Here is a 24,626-nt window from a genome sequence, read left to right on the forward strand (position 1 = left end):
CACCTTCTGCTGAATTCAGGCAGGAATAGAACCTTTCCCTGCATCTCCCATCACACAGAAGTTAGAAATGGAAAAGCTTCACTGCTTCATTTCATATTTACAAAGCCAACAAGCAAATTTAAGAAATAAACCAGTGAGACTGCAGGGGATGGTGCATTTTAAAAGTTATGTTTTGATTTTCCAAACTGATCTCCATGGGAAATAATAAATTAGGAGCTCAATAATAACTGTCGTGTTCCCTTTAAAAGCACAATTATTAAGATCATTAAAACTTCCTTTTAATTGATTGCATTAGAGCAATTGCTGCTGGAGTAAGGAGCATCTAAAACTGATTAGTGCTCACATATTGCTCTGTGATCAACTGGCATAACCCTCACTCAAGGCAGGGGAAACAGGCAAGCCTGAAATCCTTGAGAAGTGGAGAAGTTCACCTAAAATTAGATCTTAGAACCCGAGATCCTTTAATAATGTCCCAACATTGTTCCCCACTGCCACCAAAGGAGCTCAGGCTGAACTGATGGATCTTCCCAAAGCAGAGATTTCCCAGAGGTGCTGCTGGGAGCCAGCAGAGCTGGCAGCAACTCCTCAGTGCTGACATCCCAGTGGCCCTGTGCTCCCTGCTGCTCCCTGCAGCTCCAGCAGGCAGCCAAAAACAACCTCAGCAGGCAGCCCAGGCAAACAAGGCTCTTTGTGATTGGGTTCTCTCCTGAGTACAGGGGGATTGAAGAAAAGAAATTCCCCTGGGATGCAGAGGACCCCTGGGTGAACACTGCCCAGCCACAGAGCCCTCACAGATTTATTGGCTGGAACTGCATTTTAATCATTTTCCTGGAGGAAAGGAAACAGCTCCCAGGGACTGTCAGGCAGCCCTGTCACGGGGCAGGATAAACCTGTTTGTGCCAGGAATGTCAGGCAGCGCCTGTGTCACAGGAAAAGGACATTAAAGAGTTCAACATCTGCAGGCAAAGTTGAATTTATTTACTTATGGCTTCAATTATTATTTAAGAAGGAAAATTTGAAAAGGTCAGAACTGCTAAATCAGAAAGGCTGCCCTTCATTTGTCTTCAAACATACACAGGTTTCTTAGCTTGCTTCAGCACTGAATCAATTAATCAGAAACAATGTTCTTTGTCTTCAAATGCCAGTTGTGTTATTTCTAAATATGGAAATAAATTGTGTTATTTCTAAATGGACCTGTTGGTCTTAGAGCTCTTTTCCAACCTGAATGATTCTGTGGCTCTGTGAAACAGACAAGTAAATCCAAGTTTCATTTTTGTTTTAACCTATGTTAGGAAATGCAGCCTTAGGAAAACGAAATATCAGGTCTTCAGTTTAGGTAGCAGATACCTGTGGGCCTGTGTTTCTATTTATACATATGCACAGAAATCCAGATTTACTTCCCAGTCTAAAACTGCACTCCCATCTCCATTTGGATGGGAGCCACGGCTGGGATTCAGGCAGTTAAGAATATCAATACTACAGATAAATCTACTTCCCTGATATTATTTCAGACAACTGTTGGTTTAGATTTAAGCTTATTTAGCAGGATTGATCTTCCTTATGTTTCTTTCAAAACTTCCTCACATAACTCCTTTGATTTTTCAAACTTTATATTTTTTTTTTTCAGCTAAGAGATTGCTTTCAACCCTTTAAACTTCTTGAGGACAGCAGCGCTCTCCTCACCATCAGTCTTCTAAATGAAACAAAATCATTGATCTAAGAACACCTGACAGCACCAGTTAATGTATGGGCACTGCCAGCCTCAGTGGCTGCAGATGGGCAAAACAAATGAGCTGGGGAGGAGGAAATAAAGTCTAAAAGGAACAAATGAGGGGATGCGTGGAAGCCAACAGCCATGGGGCTCGATTTATAGAAGGCAGGAAAAGGGTGTGCACAGACTTCTGTGAGCCCTGGGCTAACAGTCAGTTTAAGGCACTGAAAACAAAAAGGTGGCTCCCAAGGGAAGCAGGGGAAGAGGGCAAGAGGAAGAATTCACTGGGGGATGGCATCAAGGGATGGGGAAAAGGTCTTCCAGAAATGAGAAAAAAGGGGGAAAATCATGGGGGCAGAATAAGAGGGCAAGAGGAAGAGTTCACTGGGGGGTGGGATCTAGGGATGGGAAAAAGAAGGTCTTCCAGAAATGAGAAAAAAGGGGGAAAATCATGGGGACAGAATGAGAGGAAAAAGGTCAGAAAGAGATTTTGGTGATATAGTTTTCCATGCAGGGGAAAAGTGATGAAAATAAGAGCAGAGAGAAAGAGGAGTCACTCAGCAAAAAGCAGCCAGGGATCCATCACTGAGGGTCTGGGAGCTCTGAGGCAGCAGCTGGGAACAGGAGCAGAGGGGTTGAAGGAATGGGAGGTGATCAGGCTCGAGGAGTTTGGAGAGGAAGGAAAATTTAAAGATAATTATTAAAATTCAAAGAAGGCTCCTAACAGACTCCTGACTAAAGAATAGGCTTGGAAGGGGGAAAACCCAAGAGTTTGCTCTTTGGTTAGTTGGAATGGGGAAGTTTGTTTTGTTTAGAAAAAAGAGAATGATGCAACAGGCAGAAGGAACTTTGAAGGATAAATTTTAGCACTGGGCAAATTAAATATCAAGGAAACGACACAAGTGATTAGCACAGATCTCTATAAAAACTACATTAAGGGCAGAACAGGAGTTAGAATAGAAACTCCAAAGGACTGGCTGTAGAGCAATAGTGTTGGAGGGAAATACTGGTAAAGAAAACAACTGGGATTCAGGGATTTTTCCTAATCTGGTCAAAGTCTAGAATGGGAAAGGGAAGATAACATCAATACTCTGTGTAGAGCTGGCCTTACACTATTTTTGTGACATATGGACTGAAAACACAGGGGAACACATTTGTAAAAACAAATAAATATTAAGTGACTGTTAGACAGACGGCTGGAGAAAGGGCTACCCTTTCAGCAAACAAGCATCTGGAACTCTAAGGCAAACAAGTCCTGGAAACAAGCCAAAGTAGGAGCTACAAGGGTATGAATAAATTCCACTTCTGAGCCATTTTCCTCAAAAGAGACTGTAACTACAAGGAGTCCTGTATGAACCCCCTAATCTGCTTTTTCTTACATGTAACAGCACCATTTTCATTCCACTAAGTTCAAGACACAACCAGGCCTATATAATCTTATTTTTTCTAAAATTAATATTTTTCATAGGCACTTACTAAAAATTTTATTTGAATAAACCTACAGCTCCTTTTAGCATGGTGAGTTTTATCCATTGTCTATTTTAATGCTTCGGAGCAGAAAGAAAAAAGATATTTTGTCTAAATAATCCTGACACTTTGATTTGTGCGCACAGATGATTAGGAAATTTTGGAGTAGCCAAATCAGTTTTAGCGTTGCTGAGAAAAATCTTAAAATCTCACTTGTCAGTGAAGGAATTGATAAACTGGTCACAAAACTCATTCCACTCTAGTGGAATGACCCAAGCAGCCACATAAACTATTATTTTTGAATGAATAGACTTCAGCTTTACAAATTCCCTGTGCTCATATAAACTGCAGCTATGATACCAGCTCACACATATTCTGTAATTGGTATTAAATAGGGTTTTGTCTGCTGCAAATTGAATATGTTAAGATCTATAGTGTGTTATCATGTTTAATCCTGCTTTAAAACAGAACTCCCACAGATGCTGCAGGCATATTAACAGTGTGGGTTTCTGAACTCGTGGGATTACAGTGATACTTTGCAACACATCTAACAATTCCTCCATTTGTTACTTCTCCAATCAGCTGCACTGTGTCAGACAAAGAGATTTAGAATTCTTAGTCTTTCTGTTAAAATTCTACATTCCACAGGTGAGGAACTGAAATAATTCATACCTGGAGTAAAAAGTGCTTCAAGACAAAAAGGTAATACCTGGTTTTCTCTTCCTCACTGCCTGACCCCCAATTTACATTCTGAATTACTTTTAACTGAAAGAGGGAGGTTTAGATTGGATATTAAGGTGAAATTCTTCCCTGTAAGGGTGAGGAAGCCCTGGCACAAGCTGAGGCTGCCCCTGGATCCCTGGAAATGTCCAGTGTCAGGTTGGACATTGGGGTTTGGAGCAGCCTGGGAGAATGGAAGTGTCCCTGCTCGTGGCACATGGAATTAGATCTTTTTAAGAATTATTTTTAATTATTCTGGCATTCTGTGAACAAGATAATGATGATTTAGGAGTCACTCTGCAACGAATGCCATGTGTAGAAATCACTGTTTCCACACTAAGGTTTTTTTTCAGCTGGATGTCACACAAACAAACTCTCCCAACAGAGACCTCCAAAGTTAATTTCAGAAAAGAGATTGATGCATCATTTTGTATCTTGATCTAAAAGCAACTGTGTGAAGCTTCTTGGAAATCTCTGTGTCACCTGCCAGCACTCAGTGGTGAGGCTGGAATTCCTTGGGCAGTTAATGAAGTTCAATATGCCATGAGCACTCTTGGAGAAGAGTGGAATCAAAAGACATTTCCATGGACTGCTTCACCAGTACATTTAGAGGAAAAAAAATTATCGGGGAAAATACTTAAATTTTTAAATGTCCAATTGAAATCAGTAGAAAATAATCTTAATTTGATTTGAAGGCAACTGCAAAATTCCAGCTGCAGGTTGTTTTGTGGAAAAATCACATATCCAGTCCTGGCAATGATTGCTAATAATTATGTTTATACAGCTTCCCCGACTAAGTGGTCCAAGACTAGGTCTGGAGACATGCATTATCTTTGTTTAGCTTGTGCTTCCCTCGAGAACCTTTGTCTGAGCCTTCCTTCCTTTTTAATATCTACTCTCCAGCTCCTCACCCAAACGTGTTTGTGCTAGAGGTACTCCAAACTCTCCCTGCTACTGTTTACTTTGTAATCCTGACCTTAATATCTGTTGTAAAGTTCACACTTCATGGACCACGTCGAGGAAGCACATTAACCTTCACTTCTTGGAGAAGAGAGCAGTAAATTGTGGGTTTATGGCTTTGCTGCTGCTCGCGGGGTTTGGATATTTGCTGCCTGCAGAAGCAGATGGAAGAAGCCTTTGGAGGATAAGTCAGCACAGGAATGGGTTTGTGGTGAGAGTTTGCCAGCTGCAGTGAGAATTGCTGTTATTGCCACGGAGCTGCTCTGACCTTCCAGGCACAACCAAAGGCTGGCAGAAGGCAAGGGCTCGCCCAGGAGTTGGCATCAGGGTGGCTCAGATCAGCTGAGGGCAGCAAATCAGGGCAGCTAACGAAGGGCAGGGAAGGAACAGTGACAAAGTGGGGGGAAAAAAGGAAAAGGACTGGCAAAAATGCAAGTTTGCTGCGTGAGCCTACTTGGAGAGCAAGAGTGCTGGGAGGAAAATCAGATCTGGAGGAGCAGCACAGTGCCTTTGTGTTCCTCCCCAAATTCCCACTGTTTGAGTGATCATTTCTATTCACAGACCCTTCCCTGTATGGTACAAGCGTTTCTCAGCTGCTCCCAGGTTATAAAGCAGGCACTCTGTTGTTTTATGCACCACTGAAATGTGTTTATCTGGAGATTAAATAGACAACTCCATGTATTTCCTGACCTTGGTGGAGAGAAACAAAGCAGTGAACTCACCCCTCAGGAGCAAAGATAAATGTGGGAGTCTGCTGCCTACTGCCAGGCAGCGTATCCAGCCCTAATTATGTGATAAGTGCATGGACTCCGTGTTAAACATATTTTACAAAAGTTCTTGAACAAAGTGCTTACACTGGTTATGCAGATAGCTTGCTGAAAGCCACATGAATACAGATTATTACGCACACAGTGTGAATCTGGATGAGTCCAGGAACCACCGGTCTTCCAAACAATATTATTTCATTTGGTTTTGGTTTCTTGCTGAAGAGTTCTCTGTTTCAGTCAGTGCACAGAATAATCACATTTGTTTTCCTTTCTCTGAAATTATTCTACTCTTGAGATGCTACAGCAGAGTATTTGTTTTAAGGTCGTTGGTAATTCAATCCTGAGCGGTGCTGAGCATTTCTCATCACATGAGAATCCTCAAGCCAGCTAATTCTGATAAAAACTGACACACAATATTCAAGAAGAAGTAAAAAGAAAATTAACAAAAAGCGTAATTTCATTATCCAGATAGCCAGATTGTTTAAATAAGTCTTCCAGATGTCCTTAGTTTGGTAGCACCACAACATATCTCAGAAATATTAATAAATCTTCTTCTTGATCATGGGCATTTTTCCAGGTTATTTGAAAGTGTTTAGAAGAGAGACAGATATTTGGAACCCTAATTGCACTGAGAGTCAAAGCAATCTATGCTCCTAAACCCAGATTTTTGAACTCCAGTGGGCACCAGATGTCTTCACAGCTACTTTATGAAGTCCAATAACATTTTTTAAAATTATTTTTGACATCTAAAATTATTTAAGGGAAAAAAAAAATAGAGGAGTGTCTACATGCCTGTTATTGAGATTTTTAGATTCCTAAACTGCTTATGTGATTTTGAAACCTGTTCTATAAGTCATGACAGCTCAGAAAACTCTGGATGCCATGGATGAGACCAATGACCAATTATTAGCCATGAAGAAATGGTATAGTCACTGAAAATTAAATTTCATTTTTGCAGTGACAACAGCATGCACACAGTCTTCATTTAGAAAATAAAATATTTGCTGCTATTTAGATGTTTGTTTCCTTTCATAAATTCTGCCTCTCACACATGAAAAATATACCAGGTAAGATCTTTCATTTGCTTTCAAGGAGACTTTTGGGCACTTGGAGCTATGTCAAGTGTGTTAGTGAACTGCTGCAAGAGGATGAAGTGGAAATAAAGCTGACTGAAAAGGTCAGTGCAAATATTTATCCAATGTAGAGGTTTCTGAAGGTTAAGATATGCTCCAGGAGCCTTTCTAGCTGTATTTCCAACTCTAGAAAAACAAGGGTGGCCAAAGAGCTCCTCTCTGGTGATCCCCAGCCATCCTGAAGCTGCTCTTTGTGCCAAAGTTTACTGACAGCTGGAGAGGCTTTGCCCTGCTCTGCTGAGTTTCTGCATGAATTCTGATCTCTCTGCATGGAAATTGTCTCACAGCCCAAAACCAGGAGCCAAATGGAAATTCCAATATGCATTCTGTTCATGTGATTTTCTGCAATGGTTTTATCCATCCCACAAAACTATTTCTGCTGACAAATCAGCGCTGGGGGAGTTTGATCCAATTTGAACAGGCTGCTGGAATGCTAGATTGGTTCCCACCACTGAAAGTGGCCATAATGAAACTCTGATTCTTAACTATCAGCCTGGCAGGGGCTTGTCATCTGCTCAGATCTGCTGATGCTGCTCAAGCCCCTCGGCCCTGCCAGCCAGCAGCAGGAGAGCTTTTTGTGGTGGGGGAAGAACCCAAAGTGGTTTATTCTCCACCCTGGCAGCTCCTGCTGGTTTTATCTCTGTTCAGCCTGGTTTGCACTGTGATTTCCACCCCAGCAGGGAATGGGAGAGGGCTGCAGCCCTGGCCTTGCTGCCCAGCTGGGCTTTAGCACTTCTTTGGCTCTGTTTTCCACACAGTTGTGGTTCTCACTGTGTAGCTTCTCAGTCAGATTTAAAGAAAAATAAAGAAAAAAAAAACCTATGGAAGGGGGTTGGAAGGGGAATCATCTACCATTTACATTGTGTCTAAATGTGTGATTCAGCTCACTGAAGACCTGCACAGAAAGGAGCAAAATAAATTAGGAGTCCCAAAGGGCAAAGTTTTCCCTGCAAGACAAGGTAAGAAGGACTCAGTCCACAGGAGGAGGAGAGGTGATTGGGTGGCTTCAAGCATGCAAAGTCAATGAGCAGATCTGCTCTGGGTTGCCAAGGTCTGTTTACCACAGAAAAGAAAAATATCACGTCCAAGAGATACATTTTTGTAAAAGTATGGAAAAGTGATCCAGGAGGAACCTTAAAATGGCTTTTAGCCCCATATTGGTTCCTCAATACAGCCCACAGGAAGAGGAGAGGTGATTGGGTGGCTTTGAACATGAAAAGTCAGTGGGCAGATCTGCTCTAGGTTGCCAAGGTCTGTTTGCCACAGAAAAGAAAAGTATCACATCCAAGAGAGACATTTTTGTAAAAGAAGTATGAAAAACTGATCCAGGAGGAACCTTAAAATGGCTTTAACTCCATATTTGTTCCTCAACAGAGCTTAACCAATACCAAGAATTGAGGCAGGGACTCTCAGCAGCTTCAAGCCCATTTCTCAACAGTCTGAGCTGCAAAATAAATCTCTGCAGATGGTGCTGTGGAAGTCTCACATCCTCGTGCACCACGAGCAGACGGAGGGGCAGATTGTCCTCCAGGGGCTGCTTCCCCAGGGGCAGCACTGAGCCAGGAGACAGAGCTGCAAGTCACCATCAGTCACCGTGACAAGCAACCCAGCCGCTCACAGGTCTCCACAGGAGCTGATGAATCATTTATTAAAGCTCCCATTAGTCATTTATTACTCTTTTCTAAACCATTTATCAGCTGGTATTCAAAATGGGAGTAAATCATATTTTTCACTTAAGACTCACAGTACTGGTGTATCTCAAGTTTCACAGTGGTGGGGTTTTGTCAAATTACACAAATTTTATTCTGTTCACAGGAGGCAAGATCTTTATTTTACTGGAAAATTCTTTTCTAAGAACATATATATTAAAAAATATATACCAGGCAAAATATTTTCCCTAATCTTGCTCTCCCTGGTGTGACAGAATTATTTGTGTGTGACATTTCTTTGTCCCACAAATGGATGGAATTGAAGGCGAGGCTGGAAGTGGCAGAAAGAGGAATAGTGTGTGGGATGGTTGTTCCCTGGCCAAATGAAGTCTCTGTTTGTTATGAGCACTGTGACAAATCCCACTTTTCCTGGTTTGGTTAGGGTTGCAGTCCCAAGTTTCTGGAGGAGGAGAAATATGGGAACTGGGGGCACTGCAGAAAAATCATCCCCTTCAGCCACACCACTGCACTCCCCTATGAAGTGCCTGACAGGATTTACCCAGGAAAGACAATATACCTGATATTAAGGGAAAATAACACATTAAAGAGCAGCAATGGAAGTTTGAAAAATTCAGGGCAGAAGATAAAGGCAAACAGAGTCAGAGGAATCTCATTTTTGAGCACACGCTCTGCAGGCAGGAATGGAATAAATAGGATTTGTTGGACGATTCTTTTGGAGAAGGAAGAAAAGACAGAAAGGGGTCATGTCCATATCTTTCTTGTGTTAGAACTCATTTTTTCCTCCCCCAGGTCTTAGGCAGAGCCAGGCCTCCAGGAACAGATACAAGAGGAGAATTTGCCAGCTCGTGTCTTTCAGCAGATGCCACAATGTTAATTTTTCATCACACACAGCCACAGTGACATTAACTCTGGACTAAAATGCCCTTTTTTTGCAGGGTACAACACTGCAGTGATCTGTCAGCCACTCTTACAGTGACACAGGGAAAGAATTCTTGTTTTTGTTAATGTTCTAGGTATAAACACTCGGCACCCTTAGTGCTCACTCAGTGCAGCTCATTCCCACCCACTGGGAATATCCTGCAGGATGCAAGCCAGGTATCAGATTTTCCAGAACAATCTGTGCCTGCTCCTTGCTTTGCTTCATTCCTTCTTTTCTCATAAGCCACCCCTTGCTGGTGAACAAAATTTGAGCCTAAGGCCTTTCCCTGCTGGAAAGGAAACGAAAATCCTTTTTCACGCAAAATAATAATTCACAAAATTAATTTTAAAACTTTTTCCCATAATAGAAATAAGGTTGTAAATTTTACAAAGCAGCCACTAACTTTACAAGTATCTATATTTTCTATCTGTGTAATTTAAATCTGGCACAATATCCCAGCCACTGTGACCTTTTAAAGGCAGACCTTGCTACCTCATCTGGGATTTTTGGAGGAGCTCTTAAAATATTGCTCTATTTGGCATTAAAGATGAAATTATTAAAACCCCTGGAGGGAGCAGGGTACTGTTTGCACACCTGGATGGGTTTTTACACTGCTCAGAGCCTTTCATTGGCAGGAAGTGGAGATGTGAGACAGAGCAAGGCAGAGATTTTGGAAGAGTGTGGAGTGACAGGGCAATAAGCAAACAATGAACTGGGCTGAAGCAATGTCATTTATTGAGCCATCAAAGCACCTGACACACTCTCCGAGCCTCCAGGGCTTCAGCTCTTGCTCTGCAGGTGAAGGAATTCTGTGCTGGGTCACAGCCAGGGTGCTCAGCTGCTGCTGGGGCCACCCTGGCACCCCATGGATGAATTTTCCTGCCTCATCCTGGCCCAGGAGTGGGATGCAGGGAGGGGAGAAGCGTGGCTGGGAGAGCAGAGTCACTGCCTCTTCCAGGAGAGGGACTTTGCACAAGATATGTATGGAAAGCACAAGTGGGAATGGTGTCTAGCTGAAGAAATGTGGATTTAAATTGGATATTGGAAAGAAATTCCTCCCTGTGAGGGTGGTGAGGAACAGGTTGCCCAGAGAAGCTGTGGCTGCCCCTTCCCTGGAAGTATCCAAGGCCAGAAATAATTTAATTTATTATTCAATAAATTAAATTATTTTGATTTATTATTTATAAATTAATGCATTTATTTAATAAATAAAAGAAGCTATACTCTGGAATCAAAATATTCAGATTTACTGAATTTGAGCTTTCTCCTTCAGAAGTTGCCTTGAAAAATATTGTCTTTTTCTTTCAGCTCTAATTCCAATCAATAGTATTGCAGCCTGTGGCATGCAACTGGTATTAAAATGCAATAACTAAGCACTTCCAGCAGAAAACCAAATAAAGTGGCATTAAATCAGCTGACAGACACCTCCCTGCTCTTGTTTTAACAGAGAATCTGCTCCTGAAGGGGGCTGGCACTACACATGAAAGGCTGATTTTTCCTGCCTTCTTCATGGAATATGAATATCACTTAGCAAGGCAGCGGGAAGATTTCTGAGGTCATTAGCATCTCTAAATACTGAAAGGTTCAAACCCACAGCAAACCATTCAAAAGGAAGAGGTAGGTGTTGCTATGGAAAAAAAAAGGCAAGAAAAATATCTAAGAGCAGACTTTTCAAAGAAAACAAGATAATGCTGTCTCTTCACACCTATTTAATTTCCATGCTAAAACCCAGAAAGTTGCCAGGGTGTAAAGCAACTTTTACTGTCACTGGCAGAATTGAATTTATGAGCATTTCTGAATTTCCACAGAAATTGATACTAACCATACATTTGTGACTAAGCAGACAGATGAATTTTTTGTCCAAATTACCAAATTAAGTCAAACAAGACTATAATTATAGAAAGACTTCTTCAAAAGAATTTAATCTAGAAATATTTCTTCCAGAGAAGAATTCTCCAACTTTGGAAATTCACATAGGTAGGACTCTGACTGACATGAATTGCTATCAATATTGATTAATCTAATAAATTCCTATTTCTAAATGCACCAAGCTGTCCTTGTACATTGTTATTTTCCAGAGGGTTAAAAAAGAAAATACAGCATTTCAAAGATATTTTAAGTATTGGTTGTCAGGAAATGCCTTTCAGAGCATTAAAAGCCTGATCTAAAAGGTAATCCTAATGGAATTAATAGTTTGATCGTATTCACTTAATTGTCACCCATGTACTTGAAGGGTTTGGATCAGGCTCTCCATGATAATTTTTAGGTGACTGAAACACTGCCAAAGCATTTTACTGATGTAGTAATAGATATTCCCTTGGCACTATTGTCATTGTTTCTACTTTCTTTTTTTTTCTTTTTTTAAAAAACCCTTCTCTGTTGTGTTTGAATCTGGTATTCACTTACTTTGCATTTATAAAAGAATTAATTCTTCAAATCAAATAACAGCAATTTGTTTCAATACAATCCATTGCAAATCCCTAATATTAGGCCAGGAAACAAATTTTTAAAAGGTAAAAATATACTTCAAGTCAAATAAAAAAACCTCTACAGCAATAGGCTTCCCTTTTCTACTCCACAATGATCTTAAAATCAGGATCCCTCAGGTTTACTTCTCATATTTTCTGAATTTTTCCTTAAAAGTTTGCAGAGCCCCAGGAAACTTTAATCGCAAAATCCAACCTGGCTGTAATTAGGTAAATTTTTTAAACCTCTCTCATTGTCTCCAGATACCAAAATAAATCAGACTCACAGTAAATGTAGGGGATGGAAGAGCAGGGCAGGAAGTCTGGTGGGTTCAGGTGGGGAATTCCCTCGCCATGGTTTTGGGGTTTATCAGAACTTTCAGCTGAATTCAATTTATAGGGAAAAAACTTTCCTTGTAAATTCCACCTGTAGACTAAATTTGAAGCTTTTAGGACTGGAGCTTTAATTCCAGAACCCCAAACTCTGGCTGGCTCACAGGGGAAGTGCTGTGGACAGGAAGAAAATGTTGTTTTCACCCTCGGTCCTGGCCATCCAAAGCCTAAAGCTAGTTTGGCTATTTCCTCCCAGAGGAGCAAAAGGAGAAAGTTACCCCCAGCAAATTGATTTTACAGGTTTGCACCCTCCTAGCCAATCTCTAAATGACATAATTTTTTTCATTTTATGGTTGCACTGTGGTTTGGAGCTGGTGCACACATTCATTAACGTGAAAAAAAGAAAAGAGCAGCTCCAGGAAAGTCTGTCAGACCGAGCTAAAAACATTCTGTACGTGTCTTCTTTCCTTAAAGAGCATCTTTATCTTTAGAAATGAGCTAATTAGGATTGCTTGCACCATTTTGGAGAGAACAGATGGCCAGTTCTTACCTCCTTCTTGGTGAATTCTGGTGCGTGGTCATTTTTGTCGTCGATGAGAATGGTGGCAGTGGCTGTGCCTGTCAGTCCCACATCCATCCCACCCATGTCCTTGGCTTCTATAACCAGCTCATACTTTGGGCTTTCCATGGTCTGAAAAAAAATCAAAATAGAAAAGGAAAGATTAAGAAAAAAAAACAACCACAGAGATAACACACTATTTTTAATTAATATTAAAATAATAAATTTTAAAAACCTCAAAATTTTATTTAGCCTAATAAAACTGGGCAGAGAAACAGGTCTGTTATCACAGTTTTACTGAAACACAAGCACAGCTTTCCATGAAATCAGATGCTACCCTGGAAACGTCATTTGCAATCCAGCATGAAGGTGAATATTGGTAAACAGTACATAATTTATCCTGTTATTTAGAAAGATTAGGAAAGAGGTAAGAAATTAAAATATACTTGCTCTTTAAGAGTAAGCTCTGCCTTCAGTGCACCAATATTTAGCAGCTTGCTTCATCAGTGTTATGATGGGTACATAATTAAATACTAATGTCACAATCTACATATAAATTCACTTTATTAAATCCCTTTCATTCTGGGTATTAGCATTTAGACTGGTAATCTAAGTTTGCTCCACTGCAAGAAACAAAAAAGCAGTTTCCAAAACAGGCAGACTTCCAGTTATTGCCCAAAGCCAATGTGTAGAGTGATATTAATGATTTATATTGCTGATATCTGATTGCCACGTCATGGCACTTATCTGGCTGCCCACCTACTGCAGAACCAGACAGCACAGGCCCAGAGCAAAATCCAGCTTAATTTCCTCTCATAAAGCACAGCCTTATTCTGGGGAAAAAAACCCTTTTGTGGTGAGTTCTGGAATGGGAATGTGGCAGCCTTTGGAATTCCTGTCTCTCCCATCAGGGGTGAAAGCTGGATGAAGGGTCAGCAAGAGCTCTGTCAAAGCTGATGTTCTGATGTTCTCAACACCAGAATCTGCTCCCCTGGCACTGGCAGGGAATTCTGACATGGATTTCAGCAGGACTTCATTCAAATGGGTTTTCTGTGGAAGTTTTCTGTGGAAGCACCTGCCCAAAGCCCCCGTGGGCAGCACCAGCACAGAGCCACAGGTGGGCAAGTGCTGCAGCCACCTCTGAAACCACACAGTGAGAACATCACTGTGCCCAGGAATGTTTATCCAAACCCTCCTGGGCAATAAACCTGCAACAAGCTGCTGCTTTTGGAACCTTTTGGAACTGTGTCTGCAAGAGCCCAGGGTTCCCAGCTTTGAAATCCCCCACCCATGTCCTTTATCCAGCATTTTCCCAGGGAACTGTCAGGAACTGGACACAGCCCAGCAAAGCAACCTCAGCCTCTTGGCTCTGCAGACAAGGGTTTTGGAAGCTTTTCCCAAATTGTGAATTTTGCATTGTATGTTTTCCTGGGCACATCCCACCATCTCTTTTTTTGGAGAACGTGTGAGAAGGGCATCCCAGCTCCTCAGTAGGTAAATTTTGAAGCATTTTTAGGCCAAGAAAGAAGCAACCACCTCAGCTGCTCATCAGATCAGCTATTATGAAACAATAAATTTACATGTTAAATCAACAAGTCAAGCCAGAAGACAAATTTTGTTCTAAAAACACACGGACTGCTAGGAAATCAGATGCCACTGCCACACGGGGGATCCTAAGAAATGCATTTCCTGTAGTCTTACAACATTATTCCATGAAATTCATCTCAGAAGGTGGCAAACCAAGACCAGGAGTTTGATTTATAGCATCATAAAAACAAACGCAAAGAAGTATTACTGACATGTCTGCAACACAAACTCACGCCATGGAGGGAAACTAAATTTATAGTTTTCATATATTTGTTTTCTAAAGTGCATTAAAACCTGAATGAGGCTTCTCTCCCCTCCCCTAGCTGTGATTTTTTTCATTATTTTGATTAGAAAGTCATTATTATCATATGGAAAACTTGCAAAGCCATTTGTCACTTCATGTTTATAAGCCTCTTTGCTCAGAAAGCCCATTTTTACTCACAAATTGGCCTTTTTTCCTTTAAAAACCATCCCATTTTCTATTGAAAGCAAGCCCATTTATGCTAGAAATTGCACCTACTGCAGTAGAAATGTCTGTGACAGGAGTCCAATGTTTAAGCTCACGCAAAATGTGAAAAACATTGAATTTTGAGTAGTATTTCATATAATTATGAATACTTCACACTTCCCTGCTATGCAGCACTTCCTACAACTCGTTCTGACACCAAATATTTGCCTTGTTAGAGGAAGCAGCTGCTAACAGATGCAAACCCTGAGCAGAGGCTTGTTCCCATCAGAGGCTCTCTTTGCACTCGCTTGTAAAGGACCTTGCAGAATTCTCCTGCCTCCAGCCCAGAGGAGCCAGGCAGCAGCAGGGATTGTTTGCAGCAGTGGGATTTACCAAAAACCTGCATTTCTGCAGGGATCCCTGTGCTCCCAGCAGCCCTGTTCTGCAGGGGTGTGCTGGGGGTCAGGGCTGCTCTGGAAGGTCTCATGGCACCTCCTCAGCACTTCCCTCTTCTCAGGGCTCAGACCTTTGACCCCAGTGTGTTCTCCCTCCTTTTCCCCCTGTCTTGTAAGGAAAAAGTGCTGCTGGAAGGAGGCAGTGGAGGAGAACATCCTTCCTTCCCCATCTCCATTCCTGCAGGGATGCAGCACCCAAAATTTTATCATTTTGGGACCCCACGGAGACTCAGGCATGTTCCAGTGAGTCCCTGCCTGCCACTAAAGCCAGGCCTGCTCCTAAATGGCCTAAGCAAGCCTTGCAAAAGCAATCCAGTCAACAGCACTTGATATCAGGAGCAGAAATAAGCCCCAGCTCCCAACAAGTGGGATCTCCAAAGGAAAATGGATTATTGGAATAAATGAACATCAGGTCGCTGCTGGTGTGGTTTGTTATTTATCAGCTGTGACTTTGTGGAGTGTGACACTGTGGAGAGGGTTTGCATAATTACAGCAGGAGAACCATTCCTTTCCCCATAAATTTTCCCTGGAGTCACTCAGCCACGGCAGGGGTGGCACTGCCAGCTCGTGTGGTTTGCCAAGGAGGTGAGATGTGTCCTGTGCTGTCCCTCAAAGGTGCCCTGCCTGCCATCCCCACCAGATCTGACATTCCCATCAGATCCCACTGCCCTGCTGCCTGGCACAGCTGGCTCAGCCCCACGGAGCAGGGAGAGGCCAGCAAAGGAACTTTCCCAGAGTTTTCAGCTTCCTGACAAAAGCAGCAGGAGCTAACCACAGCACAGGGAAATAAACAGTGCAGGGCAGGCACTCGCAGGTGGAATGACCAAGGGAGAGCTTCTGGGTAATGCTGAACGAAAGCAGATGATGGTGGGGTTCTGCTGGGTTTTAATCTTTCAATATTACAGATACAATAAAAAGGGAGTGAAGAGAAGCAAGCCCTGGCTGTGGGTATTTCACAGCAGCAGGAACAGTCCAAGCCTGGGTCCGGGCTGTTGGCATCTAAATTCAGCTGGAATTGGCAGCACCACCAGTGCAGTAGGACTCAAAATGTAAGCAGGGAACCAGTGGAACCACTTGGGTGGTTACAGGGAAGGTTTAGGGCCCCTGAGGCTGTGATTCCCTGCAGCAGCACCCAGCAGCAGGACTGCAAGACTTTCCCCAGGAATTCAATATTCCTCCTGTGCTCTCCTGCAAGACACCCTTGGATTGCATATTTTGGACAGGGCACGCTCAGTACCCAGCACTAAGCCTTCCTTTAGTGCTTCAGTCCTCATCCAAAAAAAAAAAACAAAAAAAAAAAGTATTATGGAGATGAAGCATCCCCAAATTCCCAGAAAGTTGCTGAAAGCAAAATAAACTCTGCTTATGAAGCAAACAACACACAGAACATTCAAAATGCTTAAAAGTGTTTTAAGGATCCTTTCAATACTAATTATCCAAAGAGAGTTTTCTGACTATTCCATGGATATTTGTATTTCTGTAATGATGCAACAGTGCCTCGACTCTTCTGTTTATAATTCTGTTTATAAACTCTGTATTCATGCATAATTCTGTATCAGGAGTGTGCTGCAATATCGTGTTTGGTACTAATGACTTTATAATATAATGCTAACCAGAAAGAAAAAATCTTCGGATTGAAATAATTTCAGTTGGTGCTAAATAAATGCTTGTGTTCATTTAAGATGATAATTGCATATAATACATACTGAATATGTCCTATTAAGACATAATCAATGTTCTTGTTGAGTAACAATATCAACATGAATCTAACATTATCCCAGAGTATGCTTGTCAGGATTTTGACAAATGTAAAATTAAAAAAAAAAAATGAAGCAAAGTGACTATTAGCAGCTCTAACAGACATAATGCTTTGATAATTATAATATCAGCATTTATTTTAAATGCCAGTTGCTGCTGCTTAAAAAGGGCGATATACACAGAGGCTTTGCATTTAGAACTTGAATTACAGTTTGATGAATAGAAAAACCCAAACTCTTTTGTAACATAAATCCTCTTTAGCTCACCAATTCCCAATTTTTTCATATCATAAAGGAAGGTCTACAGTTTAATCACGGTAATAATGTACTTCTGTTATGAACAAAATCAATATCTATTTACTGCCCGTGGGAGACGTGGAGTCCATGGGTAAATCTGGAAGCAAAAGGAAGACTAAATTTTCTCCTTCAGCAGTAACCATTAAAAAACGATAGAAGTTGCTCCAAAGTGTTGGAACCAAATTGGTTTCCTGGCCTGAGTTATTTGTTATTCATCATGATGAAATATGTGACTATTTAATATATGGGATCAAGATTTTAATTCCTCATAACTCACACATTTATTTTAAATTACACATAAATTTACACATTTAATTCTTCATAATGCTGGCCTAAGCATAGGGCTTGTGTACATGGATGAGTTTGTTACATTTTACATGAAAATACAGGAGTTTTATGGGCACACTTTCAACAGTCAGTGTAAAATGATAAGTTTTGACTGATGTACAAATTAGGATGTGGATACTGAATTAGTATTTGTAGAAGGCTGTTTTCATGTGCATCTTGGCTGTTATATATATTAATATAAATATTAATATAAATAGAAATATTGACACTACTTAAGGAGTTTCCTTGCATGGATGATGGTATTCATAAGAATTCTCCTCAGATAGAGACCACCAACCTCTAACACAGAACAGTGGCTGAAGCTCAGGTTTAGTCTGAGATATTTCCACTTAAATTGTTATTGTTAATTAGTCTACTCCTACAAGTAAGCCCAGGGAAGAGAGCAAATGTTCAGTATTCTAATCAAAAATAAGAGACACAACACCACTGAAGTTGGTGCCTCTACACTGGTTTTTAGCAGGCAAAGATATTTCCCTTCATAACACAGGCATGTTGCTCTGCAGCAGCTCCTCACCAGATGCTCATGGTTTGGGAAAAAGTTTATTTTCCATGTCAGCTTTTCTAGAAGTATAAAGTACTATAATAATTTTTAATAGCTTTGGAGAATAAGAATCACAGTGTTCCAAGGAAAATACTTGCTGTCAAATACACTGAAATATACTTTTCTTTTTAAAACACAAGTTATGTTTCAGCTTTCCTCTTGGACCAATGTGTGTAATTTCTCTTTTCTTTTTCAGGCAGAAAATTCAGTTGTTCTTCATAATTAAACAGTGCTGCAGAAACCTTTCACTCCAGTGTGAAAGCATCAATTATTATGTAACTCCTTGAGCTGATTTTAGACCGCTTAATCACCCTTATTATTCCACACTCAGAGGTGCCAGGAATACAAAGACATCACTCCTGTCACCCCAACCCTCTGTCAGCAGCAGAAGTGGCTGGAGTGAGGGTCTGCTCCCCAGGAATGGGCTTGGTTAGAGAAAACACAATTCCATGATGCTCTGTAAACAATTACAGACCTGCTGTGTGCAAACGTTCCCTGCCTGGGTGTGTCCCTGACTGTGCCCTTCCAGGGACTGTAGAGAACACACACAGCCAGCCTTGCTGGGACAGAGCCCCTCTGGGCTCAGAGATCAGGCAATTCCAGAGATCAGAGTTCATGACAATCCAGAGCTCAGAGTTCAGGACAATCTAGAGCTCATCATTCATGGCAATTCCAGAGTTCACCATTCGTGACAATTGCAGAGCTCAAAATTCAGGCAATTCCAGAGCTCACAATTCAGGACAATCCAGAGCTCAGGATTCGTGGCCATTCCAGAGCTCAGGATTAATGGAAATTTCAGAGCCCATGCTTGATGTCAGTTCCAGATGTCAGAATCCATGGCAACTCCAGAGCTCACAAATTCAACTCCCAATTCATGGAAATTCCAGAACTCAGAATTCATGACAGTTGTAGAGCTCAAAATTCACAACAATTTCAGAGCTCACAATTCAGAACAATTCCAGAACTCAGAATTCAGGACAATCCAGAGCTTGCAATGCATGACAGCTCCAGAGCTCACAATTCAGGACAATTTCAAAGCTCACCATCCATGGCAATTCCAGAACTCGCAATTCATGACAATTCCAGAGCTCAGAGTTCAGGACAATGCAGAGCTCAGAACCCGTGGCAGTTCCAGAGCTCATAATTTGGGGCAATTCCAGACCTCAGATTTCAGGACAATCCAGAGCTCATGATTCCTGGTAATTCCAGAGCTCAAAGTTCATGGAAATTTCAGAGACCAGACTTCATATCAGTTCCAGAGCTTAGAACCCATGTCAGTTCCATATCTCAGAATCCACGGCAATTCCAGAGCTCGGGATTCATGACAACCCATCTTTCTGGAGCTCCCCTGCCCTCCCTGCAGCCACAGGATTCTTTTGGGGGAGGAACCATGGAGACCATGGAATCACAGCTCCCCATGTGCTGCATCAGGGTCTCCTTTTCACAGAGCCTGCACCCAGGAGAGCCTCCACCCCTCCCTGTGCATGCAGCACTGGGCATTCTGGTGCTTTAAATGGCACCTGGCACTGCTCCTCCTCCTTACAGACCCTAAACCTTCCACTGTTTATACTCCAAGTTTTGGTGCTGGATAGAAAACACTGTATGCCATCCACATTAATGAACTGTACCCCAAAAAACCCCAAGGAGGGACTTGGTTACATCATTTCCTTGGTACTTAACATTTTCCAAAGCTTCTTACTGAACAAAACAATGCTAGAAAGCAAAAAATTCCAAGCGTTTCTCCATTAAAATCTGAATATATGGTTGGAGACATTAAGAGTCTGACTGACAAGAGTAGGAGGCACCATTCTCACCTGTCCTGATTATTACACTTCTAAAAAAAAAAATTACAACTACTACACAATCTGCAAAGTTATGCCTAAGTACATTCATAAAGGTAACAATTTGCACAGAGCATGTGAAAGGAGCTGTATCTCAGAATAAATAAATGTTTGCATAAAGGCACCTGGCTGCATGAGGGAAGGTAAGAAGCAGTTTAACTTTTTCAACAGGATTTTCAATCCAGTTGTCTCCACCATCAAAATCTTAAGTGAACTGTCAGGAACACCCAAGATAAGAATTCCCTTCTGTATTACAAATATTCACTTCAACAAAGCTTTTTTTTTTTTTTTTTCCAAATCACTGTGCCGCTGTAGCAAATATTAATTTTGAAAAATCAGTGTATTTCCATAAAAACTGGTTTCCTGCAATACCCAATCAGCTCTATTTGCAGTGTTAATTATATATTTCATTTTAACAGTTGCAATTTGCAATTCAAATAATCCACAGGCCAAAAGGTATTTGCTGAAAAAAATGGTCAAATAATTTCCAGCTATTAACATATTAGAGTCGTACAATCTGTTTGCAGACAATTTGTGAGGAGAAAGGAGGGCAAAGTTGTTCTAATAAATTATTAGTTGCAAATTATTGAATCATTCCTAGTCCCTGTCATAGGTAGGAATGAGTCTATTTAAGTCCAAAAACATGAAAGGAGAGACAAGTTTCTCCTACACAGTAACCTCAAATGGCTTTTAGTAGAGACAGCTTTTCAGATCTCTCTATATAAAAGTCCCAGTGCCAAGAGAATTCCCTGAGTCTGTGGAGGGTGTAAAGGTCAGATAAAATGGATCAGGACAGAGATGAGCAACAGAGTTCTGCTGGAACTCAGTGAGGAGAAATCAGGAGCAGCCTCAAAAGCATCCAAGCCTGAAAAGATTCTCAGGCTAGAATAAATCAGCACAGCTCCACCGACTTCAAATGGACTTCCCAGGTTTATTTGCACTTTTATTAAGCTTTAACTTGCCCAGTTTGGGAATGAAAAACTGGTGGGTTGCCATTCACACCAAACCAGAACTCAGGGTTAGAGGCTGCTTCCAAAACACCATGGCACCAAAACCATGGGAACCACAGGTCCCAGAACTCACACTCTGGAAAAAAAGTCCCCAAATTCCCCAAAACAGGAGGATAAAGGTAATTAGGTAATTCTTCCTGCCTTGTTGCAGGTATAATCACATAAAAATTAGGGAAATTTGTATTTTAAGCTTTTGTAATAAATACCTGCTGTTCCTACTCCCATATCCTTTCCTGAGAGTGCCCTAATTTCAAAATTATGATAATTTGGAGGGAGGGGGTTTACATTTCCCATTTCAAGGGAAGTTCCTGCCTTCCTTAGCAGACACCTGGTTTTTCAAACCAAGACACACTCACAGGACCAGGATGAACCATCTGAAAGGACCTCTTGCAGAGGCTTCTCAAGGAGGTCCTCCATCCTTAACCCCAACCAGCACCTCTACATCCACAACAGCTCAGCACCATTCCTGAGCCCTGCTCACACCGCAGGATGTGGACAAGGTTGTTTCTTTGCTAAAACAAACCAGGCTGTGACAGGATCTTTGCACAGCAGCTGAAGATGAAAGTTTTCCACGAGTTTCAATTTATAATCATCTAACCCAGTATTTTCTGCCTTGCCAATAAAAGATAATAAGTTTTGTGGTACCTGCCTAATGCCAAATTTTTCAATGATGTGTTATCAAATGAATCAAAATGCGGCCTACTGGGTTAACATCACAAATCACATCCTCACAAATTAGGCCCACTTAGATTATATTTCCCTCCCTAAACATTCCAATTCCCCCAACGGAAAGCAATGTGATAAAGGTCAGGATGGAAATTGTGTTTCTGCTGTGTAATCTGCTTTGCAAATTTGTATCAGTGGTCAAAATGCCCAGAAAACTCAATTACTGACTTGTTACGACAAACACACATCAGCAGGCCTGGCAGACAGAGGTTATTTCTAAAATTAGCACCCTAATGCAAAAAGCATAGTCTGTGATTCCAGATATACAGCCTTTGCTTGATGTTTATATTGTTAAATATTAATGGAAGCACTGTCTATTATTTCAAGCAAATTATCAGGGACATAATAGTCTAGTTAAATAGGTGCATTGTCAGTTGGAGCTGGAGGGGAGAAAAAGCCTCTGTGTCTGTTTGAATACCACATTTCAACGTGGTGTTCTAATCAAAATAGTCATCCAGTGTTACTTTTAATCACTATTATCATTTTTGCTTGAACTTTCATTTTTTATGCAAATCTTATTTTGGAGTTTAGTGTTCTATTGCCAGCAATAATTCCAGGTAGCTTTTGAAAGAGAGGACCCTGCTGAGAGTGTAATGAATCAGTAAATGATACCAGCTTTGCTCATGGACAAAAACAATTCTGGTGGCTGCATTTACACTCTCATTGGGTTGTACCTGCAGAATATAAATTGGCCTAATTCTAAATCATCCAAGGGAAAATGATGCAAAATGGATTTCAATTACACTATTTCTGTTTTACCAAAAAGCTTATCACACTATGGGGTGAAAAATCAACCCCTCCATAGGATTTATGTTCTGATGAAAGATATAACAATGGAATTTTACATTTAAAATTTCTCCAGTCAATTTCATTCTTTTCTTTCTTACTCCTACGTATGTCCTTATCATTTCCTTTCATGATAAAAAAATTAAATGCCTTTTTTGCAAGTCCTGCATTTTCTGCTTCAGTTAAAAAGTTCTCTCTTTGCTAGACTTTTACAACCCTACTTTTATTTTCTGAGAGCATCTGCCAACCAAACATCTCCCCACCATCATCCTTAAGTCAGGCTTTGTCTTCTTGCAACCAAACCAACATTTATAGGTTATTCTCACTTTCAGACTGAGCCTGTCACTGCCTCATGCAGATTTTGCACTGCAGTGCAGCTGCTTTTGTGAAACAATAATTTACATGACAGAAAATATAGGACAGGTTGCTCAAATAAGAAGAAATAATGCTGCAGTATAAACTCGGCTTCCCTGCTGTGCTCATGCTACTCACTGTCAGAAATTTCTGGAGGCCTGGTGCTCTATAAAGTAGTTTTATATACAACTTTCCTTTAGGAGAACTCCCAAGGCACACTGGAAAGAAAAACAAATTCTTCGCAATGTGCGGAATTAAGGAAGAAATTAAGATAAGAGTAAACTACTGTTTTTTTATTAAAGGACAAACTGCAATTAAGTGAAAAACATGTAGCACCATGAGCCAGAGGCAGGTGAATGCAGGAAGATAAGAGTAAATGACTGAGAGAAATCTACTGGTTTTTTTATTAAAGGACAACCTGCAATTAAGTGAAAAACATGTAGCACCATGAGCCAGAGGCAGGTGAATGCAGGAGGTGGGATACAGGAGGGTGTGGGGGTGAGCACAGGTCAGGGAACATCAATGGAGAGAGCTCAGAAAGAGTTGTGCAAACTCCAAAATTTCCAGGCGGTTCTTGTAGACTAAAAGCAGCAAAGCCAACAAAGGGGAGAACGGTATGGGAGGCACTGGTAGCAGGACGAGAAGTGGCAGGAAAGAATACCTGAGCCCTTTGAAGGACTGGGCAGAGACATCCACAACGTTGTTGAAAGAGCTTTTCAAAGGCAGGAGGAGCTGGGCTGTGGATGTGAGCAGCACTTCCACACTCAGCCCAGTGCTCTCAGAGCCTCAGCCCTGTCGTGCTCCCCTTGCTCTGGAGGTGAAGGGTTTGGATTTTGCTGCTTGTCCAGGCTGTGCTCCCTGGGGATGTGAAATTTTCTCAAGCTGCTCAGTTGGGGTGCCTCAGTGCTGCCAAACCCACGTCCAGCTGCTCTGGAGAGAGAACTGTGCAGTCCCTGAGAGCCTGGAGGGATCCACAACCCCTGGATTCCCAGTGTGGCATCAGTGTGGCACACGTGGCACACACAGAGCTGCAGCACAGACAAGTTCTGCCCACACTCAGAGTGTTTTGTAAGCCAGCTTGGCCACAAGCAAGGCAAGAGCTTTGAAACCATAAAAGAACCTGGGTTAAAATCCAGCCCCTCCCAGACACATGCAGACAAATGTGATTTTGTATCGCTGACAGCTCCTAAAGATCTGCAATTAAACCAAATAAATGACTGAGGCACCTTTGCAATTGTTTGCAGGTTGGCATTTCCTGTGGCTGGGATGTGCACTGTGAAACCTGAAATTTGTATTTCAGGGTGCCCTCTAACACCCATTGGTCCAACAGGACATTTGGTACTGATCCCAAGCAGCTCGAGGTCTGGTTTCAGAGATGAAACCAGACATTTCTCCTGACATTTCTGCAGGCCACAGAGTGTGTGGCATTCTGGAATGCCCTGCAACCTTTACTGAGCCCAGAAAACTTTTATTAACATAATTAATTTATATGCACAAATCTCTTGCTGAAAGCAGCACTGAGCTGCAGGATCAGGTTCATGTGCTGGAACTGCTCCAAAACACTTCTGCAAAATGGGAATCAGAGCAGGCCCAGCAACCGTAGATCTAATGGGATTTAAATGTAATTAATATTGAATACTAAAAATTATGGTGTGTAATCATAATGACAATTCAAGCTTAACAAGTGCAGCACAGTAATGAATGAATTAAAAGCAATACACTTTTTGACTCTCAACAGAAATGTTTGAAACTATGTTTCAATACAAATTCAC

The 24,626-nt window shown here is 41.4% G+C and overlaps 1 protein-coding gene across 2 annotated transcripts in view; it reads right to left on the bottom strand.

Annotated features, from left to right (window-relative positions):
* CDH13 (cadherin 13) overlaps positions 1 to 24,626 on the bottom strand; it is a 434,027-nt gene that overhangs the window by 64,821 nt on the left and 344,580 nt on the right. For both annotated transcript variants that reach the window (XM_039721144.1, XM_039721143.1), the window contains exon 8: positions 12,696 to 12,836. In XM_039721144.1, the coding sequence (XP_039577078.1) occupies positions 12,696 to 12,836 (141 nt within the window). The remainder of the gene's footprint in view (positions 1 to 12,695; positions 12,837 to 24,626) is intronic.

Source organism: Passer montanus, unplaced genomic scaffold (genome assembly GCF_014805655.1).
Source record: "Passer montanus isolate IOZ18808 unplaced genomic scaffold, ASM1480565v1 scaffold45, whole genome shotgun sequence".
NCBI lineage: Eukaryota > Metazoa > Chordata > Aves > Passeriformes > Passeridae > Passer > Passer montanus.